The 15,345-nt window shown below is 32.2% G+C and overlaps 1 protein-coding gene across 1 annotated transcript in view; it reads right to left on the bottom strand.

The window, feature by feature from the left end:
- The window catches only part of TMEFF2 (transmembrane protein with EGF like and two follistatin like domains 2), a 218,205-nt gene that overhangs the window by 200,222 nt on the left and 2,638 nt on the right, over positions 1-15,345 (bottom strand). Inside the window, exons 2-4 of the mRNA XM_011355848.2 lie at positions 14,114-14,223; positions 6,147-6,276; positions 1,263-1,289 (exon numbers count right to left, since the gene is read on the bottom strand). Coding sequence (XP_011354150.1) covers positions 1,263-1,289; positions 6,147-6,276; positions 14,114-14,223 — 267 coding nt within the window. The remainder of the gene's footprint in view (positions 1-1,262; positions 1,290-6,146; positions 6,277-14,113; positions 14,224-15,345) is intronic.

Genomic DNA, 15,345 nt, shown 5'->3' with positions numbered 1-15,345 from the left:
ACTATACAGATCAATGCACTCCAGTTGGTAATTATATTCACCTTCATTAAAATAAATTAGAAAAATAACCATTAAGCACCCAAAGTGCTTGCAAAGATACCCCAATTATTAATTAAGTACACATTATTGAGAATATATCCTATAGCGATCAGTAGTTAGAACAAAATCACTAGCTAGGACTGTTGGATTAACCAAACAATCACAGGTAATTCAATCACTTCTAGTTAATTCAAAAGAAACTGATTCTGGCTCCTCTGATACCCTGGTCATAGATACTCCATCAGAACACAGAGGCAAGTCCGTCCTCTGTATAGCACAGGTAGTGAGTCAAATATATTTCATGTACAATTCAATGACTATGTGAAATGGAATTGTCCAGGTCATTCTAAAACTAGGTTTTTTGGTTCAAGTTATTAAGCTTTTTTGGCAACTTATAATACAATAAAAATTTTAAAGATAATTAAAACCATTATCATTGCAGAGCAAAGTAACACAAAGACTGAAATAAAAGTAATTCAATTAAAACTGTTTGGCTTCTGATTTAAAAAAGTTTATGTTACTAAAAGTAAATACTCATTACCACAACTTTCAGAATAACTATTTTAAAAAATAGAATTCAGAAATAAATGAGTTATATGCTTGTTTTTTTCTAAAGCAATTATTTTTTGAGAACTTGATTTTTTTCCAAGTTACTATAAAGCACCTGTAATTGAAAGGAAGAATAAGAAGAAAAAAATAAAAGAAAGGAGTTTCCAACTGATACATGAAGTTTAAGTTATAAATATCATATTCTCTCATAGTTTAAGCTCCTTCAGTTTGAAATTATTAATTTGATAATTAAGACCTTGTTTACAGGATAGTTATGCATATATTAATATTAATATCTGGTAATTGAGGGCAATATTATAAAAAACCTAGTATTTAAATAATTTCCTCATGAGTTCTTTCTGCCCTGTCAAATATGCTTGAAATCTTCTATTAAGAAGTTTTAACATGCACATTTATCTCAAAGATAACTCAGACACAAACAAATAAATAAACAAGGAAGATTAGATAAAGACCGAGTTCTTAAGTATGATTCATAAATATATCAAATAATTTGCATGGTACATACATTTCCTTAATAAGGAGAATGATATTGTTTGTTTTCTCCTCTCCTAAAATGCAAAATGTGACTTTCTCTCAGATACTTATAATGGCAAATATATATCCATAAATAATGTCCTCATGTAAGTCGTCAAATACAAAAAGGCAACTCCTACCTCCATCTCCAGATCCGGATCCTGCATCTGCAAAAAGAAAAAGAAATACTTTGTTTTTGCTTGAAAAACATATTCAAAAACTATTCGTAACTGTTTTTTTAGTTCATAATTATTTTCTTCATTGAGACAATAAAATAATTGAGAAAATTACTGATATTTAATCTAAAATATGTATTGATATCAATTTAATTTACATAGCATTACTTATAAAATAAATTCTCTATTATTTTCATATTTAAACTTTATGAAGAGTCATCTAGCTTTAAAATAATTCCTAACTTGATTATGTAAAATCTCTCATATTTTTATTTTAATCAGAATAAATTTGGTTCTAGTAACAAAAGAAATTGAAAATAAGATGCTTATAACAATCAGTGAGATTTAGAAATTAAACAGTCTAAGACATGCAACAAATAAACTCATAATTAAGGCTTACATTCTTGTAAATCGCACATGCACAAAGAGAAAAACAGTTTAAAAATAAACATCTTTTTATAACTGTTAATATATTTTTCAAATACCACAATTGTGGATAAATATATCTACCACCAAAAGCATCTTTTGTTTTTGAAACCAGTAGAAGAGTGAGATTTGCTTTGTCTTTGTGCTTTAAATTGAATATACCCTAGGTGATGGTGGCAGAATAAAAAAAAAAAAAAACAATAATCTCCCTTCTGCATTTCTCTTTCTCCATTTTCTCTCTCCCCTCCCTCCTACATAATTACAACTGGTCAGAGATGTTTATTTCTGAGAACTCAGTACCCAGAAATATCCAGTTTTCTAGCTGGAGTCAAGCCCATTAAGTTTCCATCTGCTTCCACCTGTTAAGTGTAGACATCATCTTCCCTCTACCTCCCCATTCCTTTGCATTCTAAATACATATGGTTCTATATTATCTACCTTATACTGAGAAATAAGACTAATACTGGTTTTCTCTGTCTGCTATGCCTTCGTGTCACACTGAAAGCTAACCAGGGTTCAAGAATTGTATCGACTGTCACTTCTGTAAACTTGTGTTTGATGTTTTAGTCCAATTAAAATAAAACATTACTTCTACTTGTTTGCCACCATGACACTTTATTGAGTGGTACTGCATAGAAAGAGGCATGGTATATGAAAATCCACAGAAGCCTGGCACATGTGGAAGAATCGATTATTCTCCAATAGTCTCCCTTGTCATCATGTTAGGCATTAGCACTGCCATGAAGGAGCAGTGGTTTGAATTACAAGCCTTGGCAGAGACTCATATTTACTAAATTTACAGGATTAACACTGTATTAAGTAAGAATATCAAGTCTTTTATTAATTGCTAATATGAGTAAGGCTTACGTCTCTGGGCCATTATATCCTTTCCTTAAAGATAAGCTAATTGGTAAAACAATTTATAATAAAAACATTCTTAGTAAATGTAGAATAAAATAAAGATTTTAATCATATGACCTGACTATTTAATGATAACAGATCAAGAAAGGCTAATGCACTCATCTCCATAATAGGAGAACAGTCCTTCAACTGAACTGAAAATCACGCCTTGGCACCATTACTTTTGGACAGGGCAATGCTCGAATAGTCAATGTATCAAGTCTCCTTTTTGTATACCTTCAAGGCTAAAATGTTAACTGACTTTATTTGAATTAACTTGAAAGTTTTATTCAGTATTACTTACAATGATTAGGTGCTAATAACAGGTTGTACTATTATAACACTAATAATTGTACTAATATATTCTACCTGTGCTTTAGTTGAATGCATATAGTTTCTTTTTCCTTTCTCACTTAAGACTGTAAACTTTTTTAAAATCAAGGTCCATGTCTAGTTCAGCTTTCTATATTTACATGCATATTAGAGGAAATGCATAAAAGGTTAAAGATGCCAAGCTTCAAACATTAAATCATTACTCACTGGATGACGACATTAGGAATGTTATTCAATCTTCCTAAGCTTATCCGTCTTCTATTCAATGGGTATAGTAACGTCTATTTCATTGAACTATTTTGAAGCTTACTGCACACTAACATATTTTCAATGCTTAAACCTTTGTCTGGAACATAATAAATAAAATTTTGAGTGAACATCTTGCTTATTTACTCATAGGTTTCGAATAAAAAGATATGGCTAGGGAAAATCAAGAAAGTGGCAGTAGTATTCAGTTTGTGTTCCCATGTATGTTTCTAAAAATTCATGCACCATGGTTCTTAAGATAATTTGTGTTTGATTTGACCCAGATTAAGTAGCTAGGGAAGAAAGAGAGATAGATTGAAAAAACAGTCACTTAATTCCATGGCATCATTATGAAAAAGTAATGGAAAGCTCTAATGATTTCTACTATAAATGAGCCACCCTGGCAAAACAGAGGTAAGTAACATACAAAAATCTTATTAATGAGACAGAAACACCTAAGAAAACAAGTCATGTTATTGGACCTGAATCTGGGTTCGTCGTCAATGCATTTCTTATAAGGCAAAAAAAAAAAAAAAAAAAGAAGTTGACAGTGAGGTTTTTGACCAGACTGCCCAAAAAAAAAAAAAAAAAAAAAGAAGTTGACAGTGAGGTTTTTGACCAGACTGCCCAATAGAAAATGATTTTTGGACACAAAAATATGTTTCAGTTCAATTAAATAAAAATATAGAGCTGTATCTTCTATTGCTTTTTCTTCCTGAAGATCACAACTTGCCACCTCCACTCAGTGTCAAACAGCATTAAAAAAATAAGTGGAAAATATATGAAGAAAAGAAGAAGAATCTTTTTTAAATCAGAAGTCAGAGCTCCAATTTATTTACAGTCAGACCTGGTTAATCAAAATTACTTTGGTCCCTCCATCATTATTCAGGCCAAAAAACTTTTAGATTTACAAGTCAATGGAAGATGCATTCAGTACTGGCTTAGTAATTAAATCCTGAAGAAATTTAAATCTGTGAATGAGCTAGGGATGGATTACTCAATTGTGATTAAATTTTCTACTTGGTTAAGTATTTCTTTTTATACTATAACCAACACATTAGGGACTGGAATGGAAAAATCTGAATGAATCAGAAAAATGCAATTGTATGTGCTGACAAGAACTTTGAGGTTGACAAGAAAGAGAGATTTTGCTACCAAACATTTTTAGCCATAATTATAACTTCATGACTGCTTATGAGTACTGCCCACTGATTCTCACTTGGCTATTGTTAGAGATAGACAATATCCTATATGAATAGGCAAATCCTTTTCTTTGTTGTCTCTGGTATTTGCCCACATCATTCCTGGTTTCCATGAGTCAGAGGTTCTTTTCTTTCTCTTTTTTTTTTCCTATTCCATTTGTCCTAATGTGTCATTTTTCATTTTTTGTTCATTAGATATGGTAGATTGAACTTTTGTAATTAAATTGCTCACTGTCTTTCTATTTTCCCCATCCTTACTATGAGAGTAGCAGGCTGGTCTTCCTCCTTTCCTACTGGGAAAGATGGTGCAATAACTCACTTCCTACTGTCACTTTCACTTATTACTTCTCACTCACAGATCAAGCAACAATGATCTGTTTGTTCTGTCAAATAAGAAGCAAGTGGAGAACCAGTCCAGCTTGTCTTATGATCACCCTTCCAGAAAGGACATTCACAACATCATGAAAAAAACCATGTAGGAGCAAAAAGCTACTTAAAAACTAAAACCAAAGCCAGAAAGCCTGCATCGTTGTCCATAAAGAATAAATAGATATGACTAGGGAAACCATTTCCTCTACCTCTCTTCTGCTAATTCTTAGAAACTTTGGTAGTCACAACTTGGAACATTATCAATTACTTACAATCAAAGGCGTACGATAATCTTATGAAAAATATGAGACTTTCTCTGTGCTCTTTTACCACTTTGTCTTAGGCATGATTCACATCAACTTTTAACATAATTTCCTAGAATAGAAATACCTGTTATCTAAGAGGTACTTTTCAATAAAACAGATTTTCCCTATTCTTTATTTCTATTTTTGAAGGAAGTTTATATTTTATATCATCATTATTTTTCCCGAATATGCTTATATCATCCAATTCCTCTGAAATTATGATTTTCCAGAAAGATACTATTTGCCATTAAGGACAACTATCATGAGACACTAAAGTTTCTTTAATATATGTGATTTTAATGTCTCATGCCTAACCCGAAAACTTGGTTTCATTTTAAAGCACTGCTTTATCAAGTTAGGCTTTGTTCATCTTGTTTTTTGTTTGTTTGATTGTTTTTTCTGCTTGTAATGCTCTTTAGCTCTGACAACCACCGTACACAAAAGTGAAACCTGAAAAGCTAAAGAGCTTTTCCCTTACTTTTCCGCATATTATACTTTGTTCAATGCAACTAATATAATTAAAAAGCTTTGTGGAATCCCAGACCGACTGTCAGAAAGCGCAGATGTCATTAGAAGGTGCAGCAAAAAACATTCTTCAAAATAATCTACTAAATGGTAAGGAGCATTTTGTAAAGCTGCTAAGGTTAGCCACCTCTTGACTTTCAAACCCAAATATGCAAGGCTGCCCTTTAACAGACAATGTTACTGTTCAAAATAAACACACAAACAAACTGTATCCATGCATAGATAGGTTTCTATATATTTGACACCTGGATGGTTAATCTAGAGATCTAATTATATTATTCAACTGCCTGCACTTCATTAAGTAACATATATATTAAAATCTACCAACATCCTTATGGTAGATTTTCTCTTTTCCAGAAGTGACTTGAAATGCAAAAAGACATAGAATAAGAATAATGCATGCTTTGTACAAAAGAATAAGAGGCTTGTCTAGCTAATAGTTTGAATTATTTATTTGGCGATAACAGGAGAAGCAAGACATGGTTTTTAGATTCAGACCCCGCTCAGAAGGTTTCAGAGAGTCTTCAAGATCACATACACACCTGTGGCACATGATCCTTCAGACACCACAAGTATCTCACTCTGATGTTTGCAGGCAGCCTGCCGCAGGTAACACTCATTCTGGTAGCTCTCTCCATTGGAACCACACACAGGCACGTAGTCATTGTTGCACTGGGGAACACACAGATGTAAGCCTTTGGTTAGTACTGGAGTCTGCAAATCTCTGAGTTCTTGAACAGAACTAATCATTTACAAAAAAAAAGCACGGGTCTTTGTTTTCGGTGATCCTCACTGTATCCATTAAGCCTTTGACTCTGCAAGGGCATCATTAAAAAATGTACAAAAGCAATGTCAAGTCAGCCAACCAGTCATTCAGACGGAGGGAAAAAGCTAAATTGATCAGGCAATTTCAGCAAAGTGATCAAACAAGCAATACTAAAAGAAATAGCAACAAATATATCAGTATTACTTAATACTGTTTTTCTGATATATGGCCCATCTGGCTTGGAGGGAAAAAATTAAACCATGCTATAATATTCAAGTTATTCAGAAATAGGTAATGTTTATCTGCGTTTGGAGAGCAGAAGTATATAGCTGAAATGCCAGAAAACTCAGTTACTTCTTTGCATGTTTTTTCGCTGCTGAATTTTAATCTTTACAAATTTCTGAATACTTGGATAAGACATTTGGATTACTAATTAGTTTTCCTTATATCTTTAGATAATGAGATATTGATAAAGATACAGTGTAGAAAGAAACAGACTGGAAAACGGGGAAAAATCAACCACTGAACCATATGTAAACTTCATTGATTATTCAGAAGTATTACTGTTAACATATTTTATAAAGAGAAAAATTCATTTTAAAACCTCATTACAAAAAAGTATGAAAATTAGGCAACCTGCAGGGTATGCTCATCATAATATAATCACGGTCTAAGGCATTAGAGATACTTGGCTGTGTCCTATACCTGCTAATTATGCCAGAGATATGATTATCTCATGATTACTACTACAGATGCACTTCATTGTTTAGTTATAAGAAATGTAATGATGAAGATGATTATTTATAAATACTCACCTATGCCAGAAACTAAGTAGAGCAAATCATATATACACATGTATGTGAAAATAATTTTCTGTCTTCTTATTAAAATACTTGAATTTTTGATGTGTTGTAAATTCATAACACATAAAATAAACCAATGATCTAGTGAGGTGTCTAGGAGAGTTTTAATATATATGATAATAAACTAAAGCTCTATCATAAGTTAAATTTGACTCAAGATTTATGCAACAAAAGAGGAAATTCTCAGTAAGGTTATAATCTGATGATATAAACCTGAAATTTATTTTTTCATTCTATTTTCTTACAGTATCTATACTTTCTTCTTTCCAATCAACCATTTAACTCTTGTTCTTTGCCTTTATGTAATAATGGCTTAATCATCCTAACAATTTATAAATGGTATAAGTCAATGGTCTCTGAAATGAAAGTCATTTTACGAGCCCTACTTTGCATCTATTAATGAAAAACTAAAATATATTTTTACTTATAATGATGTACTTTTCTCTCAATAGTAAATCTAAACTCTATGACACTAGTATTATGATCACCATAACTGCTAACATGAGGATTTAGATATTAAATCATATCTATTTAGAAATTATTTAAATATGATTAAAATACTTAAATATTTTAAATAATATATTTTAGAAATTTTCTTTATTTCTACAATTTCGAATTCAGATGTTCTTGAAGTTCTCTATACAATAATTCTTTTCAATAGTTATACTATATTTTAAAAAGTGTCTTGATTGGAGCTTTTCATTAATGAGGATTCTTTAACTCAATAGGCAATTCACTTCTGATCAGGGGATATCTGTGTAAGGGCAGCCTTCCACATGATTTCCATATTCATATATATGAAAATTCATAGATAAATATAGATATAGATGTAGGTGTAGGTGTAGATATAAATATAGATGTGGATATAGATTAGATATAGATGATACAGATATAGAAATATAGATTTTTTTAACTTACATCTGAAAATTGACCTACCATAGGACCAAACATCTTCATGATTACTGAAGAAAAAAAAGCAATAGTAAAATGACAGTAAGAGCTGAATTTTCCAATGAGCAGTGCTAAGGAGACATCGGATAAATGGGGCTGGTACTCATGTCAGAATCATGGCCAGGGAGGCAGGTGATAGGTGCTTGACAAATGTGCTATGTTCAAGTTCAGGGATAAGAGAATGTAGGGATGATTTATGAGGACCCACTAACACTAAATTGGTATCTGAGCACATGGAGGAGAGCCCATAAAGAAGTAAACAGTTGGTAACATATTATAGTCAGTAGACTTGCTAACCCTTTCAGTAGTCGTAATTAGTATGGATGACTGGACTGGTTAACTTCTCATGCTTGGGTCCTAGCATTCTTATCTCTGGTTACCTTTTAATTTCAGTCTCCAACCCTGGTTATAATACTTTGTGTGTAGATTATTTGGGTCCACATTTTCTTCACTCTGATTCCTAGAATTGTTCTATTTATCCTTCTCATCCACTTTTGCAGATTACTCAGATGTAGTCAGTGGATGGGGAATGAGGAGTGGGAAGTATTTATTATCTCTGTCAAGTGCTAGTACACAATGCTGAAATGCATCTTAAAATATCAAATAAACTGATAAAGTGCTCATATGCCATTTCTGAAGGATGCAGTAAGCCAAATGTGAACAGTGCTAAAAACAGAGCTGCCAAGTTCCATACAAGCCAAAAGGGAGATTTGTATGGAGCTGAAAAGCTTAACTGTAGATTATCAGCACGACATTTTTGGCCCTTAGTACCATGACTTGCACTCATTAATATGAATAACACACAGAGGAAGCATGCTCTAAATCATTAAGGCCCAAGAGTGGAGGAAGTCTGATCTTAGGTTTTCCCATTTCTCTCACTGCCTTGGTGTAGGATCTTATGCGTATCACTCAACAACTAAATATAACAACTATAAATATAGCTCATTTCTCTACTTGAAATGGTTAACTGGGGCATTTGGGAGGATTAAGAGAATAATGTTTTTAAAATACTTTGCAATATTCATTTATTTAAAAAATATAAATTATTTGCCTTTCATGATATGTATTTTAACTAGCAGAGTCACCATCTAACATTGACACTAAAACATGCATGTCTAAAATTAGAAAAATAAAGTAAAACAGGATAACATTAGCATGGAAATAGGCTAACTACTACATTAAAATGTACCAAATTGTTGAAAATAGTTTTTAGTGGTAATCATGATACTGCTCAGTTTCAGATCAAGTGACATATTCAGATGTTAACTGACTTGCTGAAGGCCACATAGTTGGCTGGTAAGAGAAAAAACAACACTAACACCCAGATGGTTAGGCCCATAAATGTATGTGTTGTATAAACTTCCTCTCAGGGAAAAGTGATTCTATTTTTCTTAAGATGCTTTAAAAATCTTAATTTTATTTTCCAAATGTGTGTTTTTCAGTAGAATAATTTTGTTCAAAAAAGTCCACATTGCTTAAGAAAGCAACTACATGCCACATGGTCATCAATGACTTGACATTCTAGAATAAATGGAATTAATTTTGCTTTAAATGAACAAAAAATATTTATGTGAGAAGTTTTTCATATGATTTATTGCTTGTTTGGTTAATAAGGATTTCATTTAGCTGAGATTTCAGCATCCAGAAGCTATACATAACTTTTATATATTGTCGGCACCTTCTCTAGAGTCTGGCACATATAAGGTGCTCCACAGATGTTAAGTGAATTCTGCTATATTCCCAGTTGTCAAAGGCTTAGGAATAATGGCTTAGAATATGGTATGTTTCTCTTCCAAAAAAAGAAAAAGATAAAAAACCTGCATATTTCCCAATCTTTTGATCATTCTATAGGTAACTTTTACTTCTTATGACTACATTTCTTTATATGGAAAAAGTTTTCTATTTTGAGTGGGCCATGACTATGGTAAATGTAATTCTGTGACTTTCGTGACTGGATCATGAAAGGATATAGTCTCTACCTGGCTCTTTCTCTTTGGATGCTTGCCCTTGAAACAGTCACTGTGCTATGAAGAAGCCCAAACAAGCCCATACAGAGAGATCCACATGGAGGACCAAAGTTTCCAGCTGACAGTCAGACATATGAGTAAGAACCCTGAGATGAGTACAGAACCAAACCTTTGAGTTCCCTCCCCCACCTCAGCTAATGCCAAGCGGAGCAGAGATGAGCTGTTCCATTAATCCATGTACAATTACAGATTCATGAGCAAAATAATGTTCATTGTTTCGAGCCACCAAGTTCTGGACAATTTGTTATGCAGTCCCAGTTACTGGAACAACTGCAAACTAAAGCATGGCTTTTTAAATAAAAACATTTATTATTTGAACCAAATGATACCCAAAGCACATAAAGCTTCATCATATTTTCAAATTATAAATTGATAATTATTGTATGGCTAGTGCCATCTACAAATAACTACATGTCTCTTTTCTTTCCTTCCTGCCTTCCTCCTTTCATACATCCATTCATTCATCCATCTATCCATTCATCCACCTTCATTAATTGCCTCTAAATTTTCATCCCCGCAAATGATTTACCAGATTGACCACATACCATTTGGTATACAGATTGGAAAGTAGAGTGCATGAGGTTGCAGGCCATTTCTGGAACTCATATCATCATCAACTAAGAACTAGTTGTACTAGTTTTTTGATATTAAGAGTTCTCCACCATAAATTTGTACTTTTGTAGTTATTAGTGATGTTTTTATTTGCCTGTCAAAGGACCTAGATTTGGTGTCAAAGGACCTAGATTCTTGCTTTGGGATCACCACTTAATAGTAAGTTACTTATATTTACAGGCCTTAATTTCATCATCTTTAAAAGCAGAAAAAAATCATTATCTCACTCAGTTGTGAGAAATGAGATATTCATGGTTTCAGTTACCAGCAGTCAACAGCAGTTCAAAAATTAATAAACTGAAAATTCCAGAAATAAACAATTCATAATTTTTAAATTGTGTGCCTTTCTGAGTAGAGTGATGAAATCTCATGCCAACTTACTCCATCTCACCATCACTCCTTTGTCCAGCAGCCCCATGCTAAGTACACTGCCTATTAGTCACTTAGCCATCTTGGTTATCAGATTGACTGTCCTAGTATTGCTTGTGTTCAAATAACCTTTATTTTACTTAATAATGGCTCCAAAATGCAAGAGCAATGCTGGGAATTCAGGTATGCCAAAGAGAAGCCATAAAGTACTTCCTTTAAGTGAAAAGGTGAATACAGTGCAATAAATATTTTGTGAGAGAGAACACATTAACATAACTTTTATTATAGTATATTGTTATAATTTCTCTATTTTATTATTACTTACTGTTTTTAATCTTTTACTGTGCCTAATTTATAAATTAAACTTTATCAGAGGTATGTATATACATAGGAAAAGACATAGTATCTATATGGTTCAGTACTATCCGTGGTTTTAGGCATCCACTGGGGATCTTGAGACTATCTCCTTGAGAATAAGGGGGAACTACTATAATATATTTGAAGGGTAGAATAAGTTTATTTTAAATTATCTAAAAGAGGTGAAGGCAACTACATGTTCATTTTAGTGCTCTAGTAATAATCCAAACTGGAAAAAATTATAGATTATATACACATACACCCATTTCTCTTTGAAATTTGTCTCTCAGCCAGAAGACTCATAGTTTGCATCCTATTTGAACGAAAGAATTATGACCTCAGGTTGTTTAAACTAGTCTATAGGAAAATAGAATTTCAGGACCTCTCTTTTTTCATCAGATAACAGGGAATTAAAAAAAAAAAAACAACTCGAATTCATTGAAAAATATTAGAAAGGATCGAATCAAGAAATTCTTAGCCTAAAGTATCCCATTATTCTTCTACAACTTGTACATTTTCTTTGATCTTTAACCTAATTCAGCCGCTCTAGGTTTTTTGTATGTACAGAGTATAAATTTTCCACTAGGGAAATGTTTATTTTCTCCCGATAGACTGACCTATTGCAAAGCACAAACTAATAGCACTAGTAATCTAGTAATAAACTTAAAATGTTACTTAAAATACTTCTAAAGAAAAAAAATTTACATTTTAGTTTCTTATTCAAAATTGCAGTCATTGCTCCCCCATCTCTTACACTCAACAATTATTTAAATTAATGACAAATGTGACTTGTTGACTAACCCATGAAAAACACAAATATCTTTGTTGATAAAAGTTTTACTAAAATCCTTTGTGGGACCTGAAAATTGAACACCATTCTTTTAACAAGAAAATTATGCATTTCCTTTTAAGTAACATGCATTCATTTAGAATTTTGTGAATTTCTTTTTTATTCTCTATTGGCAAAATCTTGTTAGGATTATGGCTTCCAATGTGAAGAACAATCTTCTTGATTCATTTTACACTTTATTAGTTTACTTCTTATGTCTACCCCTGGTTATGAAAATAAGAGAAATATATGGCAATCGCAAATTGAAAGGGGAAAAATCCACAATATCCTCTGAGAGTTTACTTAATGATTTATCCAACTGTATTTTCCCTTTTAACATTTGAGGAAAGTATGAATCAAAGAGTTCTCATGCTCCATCTCTCTCATGTTGTTCACTGAAAGAACATAATTACATTGTTTAGTGTTGTTGGAGAACTTAGAGGTTGGTGTCACATGCATATTAAATATGAAAGACTATGTTTCTAACACTATAGAATGGTCTAAAAGACCGTAGTATGATCATAGCAATACTTACCCACCAGGAGGTGGTACATTTTACAAGTGTCAGTTGTTTTATTGCTTTTCTTAGAAAGAAAATAATGGTCAAGAAGTTTTTAGCTTATCTGTAAGCCAGTGGAGCTATCTTTAAATGTAAATTATCTCTCTCACTGGAAATTTAATTCAATCTGAAATATTTAAATTTCATCAATAACTCTAAATATCACATACTGTAACAAATATTTACACCTGAATTTGAGTTTGTTTTCATTTGTTCTATAGCCTTTAAAAAATTTTTTTTTTAGTTTTGCTTATAATCTTAGAAAAGTTTTCCCTGATCTCATATTAGATATCATGTATATTTAAAAAAGTAATTCAGTAACACTCAAAAGTGAATATAAGACATTGGTAGGACATCTATTATATTTGAAGATATATATGGTCATATAAACATTTTGATAGAAATGAAGGTTTATAATTTACATGGTAGAAAGCATGTGTTAGATGATAATAACAATGACATTTAAGTGTTTTATCTTCAATAGTTAATAAAGGTCTAGTTCTGAGGATAAAAGTCCTACAATCTCTCTTTTTATTTATATTTTTTAAATGAGGCAAAGTGCATCTTTCTTATATTTATGAAATGACTTGTGGCTATTTGTGCTCTTTTGGATTTCTCAGAGATTCAGGTATAATTGAATGTGGCACCCATGAAATGTTCACATATATTAACAAATTATGTGATTTCCAAAACTAGCACAGTAGTTTTGAACTCACATTAAAAAGTTCATTTAAAAACTTAAACAGATTACTAGGATAATAAAACCCAAGACCATTAAAACAGAGAGCAATATGATCAAAAGATAGCCCCAATCAAAAAGAACAAAAGTAGAGATCCACTTTTTATCCACCAACAGTTGACTATTCTCCCCAGTAGTTGACTTCTAAAATGCATGTCAGAAGAGACAAAGAAACATAATTTTCCTTTGACACACCAAAGGAACAACCTGAAAGTTTCTATCTCAATGACATTTGTAACTGTGGCATATGCATTTCTCCAAAAAGCTATGCCTTCTTGACATCAGCTGGCTCTCTCACCAATACTCTGCTTGGTGCCAGCTTTCATGTTAGCTTGTCTAGTTATAAATTGCCAAGTGATTATAAAGGGTTATAAAGAGAAATCGTTGCTTTATAGTCTAGTTAATGAATTAGAAGATGTAAATATCAGACTTCTTACCTTGAACTGACAGACGCAAGTCACAGTGTCTCCAATTCTTAAACATTCCCCATCAAATTTACAGGTGTTGGTGTCACAAAGGAAGAGATCATTTTCTCTGTCATCATAACCTCAAATTTAAAGAGAACACTCCAGTCATTAAAAAGTGTTATACATTTTATTTTTTTTTAAGTAGTATCTTTAAGCTTTAAAAGAATTATCCTAAATTTTAATTCCAACAACCACAGCTGTATTACAAGGTCATTCTCTACTGATAACCTAAAATATCTAGTTAAGCGATCAATATTTGTTTCTTTTTTTTCACGGTTCCTTTCTAGTCAATTCTCTTTCAATATCCTTTTTTGATGGTGCTATTTTCTTTTAGCTTTGGTTAATACTGGTAGTACTAAATGAATGCTTAACACTTGCTTCCTAGCTTTTTTATTTTTCCTCGAAAAGTGAACTATAGTTTATGACCCCCAAACTCCACATTTTAGAAAAGAGCTGGTGATGGTCTCCAGATGCATTTTATCATTTCTCCATCTTTAATCATTATTTTGCTTTACAGTGTGAAATAACCCCTTATTTGGAATTTCTCCAGACAAAGGGGAAACAAAGCCCCAATAATAAAGATAAACAGGCACAGTGTTTTCTGTGATGGTCTGTCTGTCTCAAATGAAGATTGATCACCTCTGAGTTAACAGGGTGGGGGTGGGATGCCAGGTTCTTGACAATCTGCTTGGAAAACCAGTTCATTCTCTTTAGTTTCTTCAGATCCCATTAAGATATCTGGCTAATAATAAATTTCTTCACTGCCAACCTTAATTTCACATTTAAGTTAGTTATTTCCTCAAACAATACTATAGTTAGGGATGAAGGAAACCAGTCATGTTGCGCTACAAAGCTATCAACATTTCAAACAAGTGATTTTGCAGGTTTGTAATATTCCTATGATAAAGCACCTAAAAAGTGATTAGGAACCTGCAAAGTAGAAATTAGTCTTTCTGAAAAAATATACATGCATGCATGAACCATGAGTAAGTTACCAAAAGCATTTTGACTTTTATAAAAATACCAAATTTAGAAATTGTCACAAACAGAACAAAGGCAATTTATTGACCCAAATCTAATAGGGTTGCAAATCGTGAACTTGTATTTAAAAAGAACAACTACAATGATGTATAATAATTTTCCTCGTGGAATGTACATCACTAACAACCCAGGATTGCATATCTTTTTCATCCTATAAGTTA

The sequence above is a fragment of the Pteropus vampyrus genome, unplaced genomic scaffold (genome assembly GCF_000151845.1).
Source record: "Pteropus vampyrus isolate Shadow unplaced genomic scaffold, Pvam_2.0 Scaffold2, whole genome shotgun sequence".
Lineage (NCBI taxonomy): Eukaryota > Metazoa > Chordata > Mammalia > Chiroptera > Pteropodidae > Pteropus > Pteropus vampyrus.
Note: the sequence above shows the minus strand (reverse complement) of the source record. Positions and strands in the feature narration are given on the sequence as shown.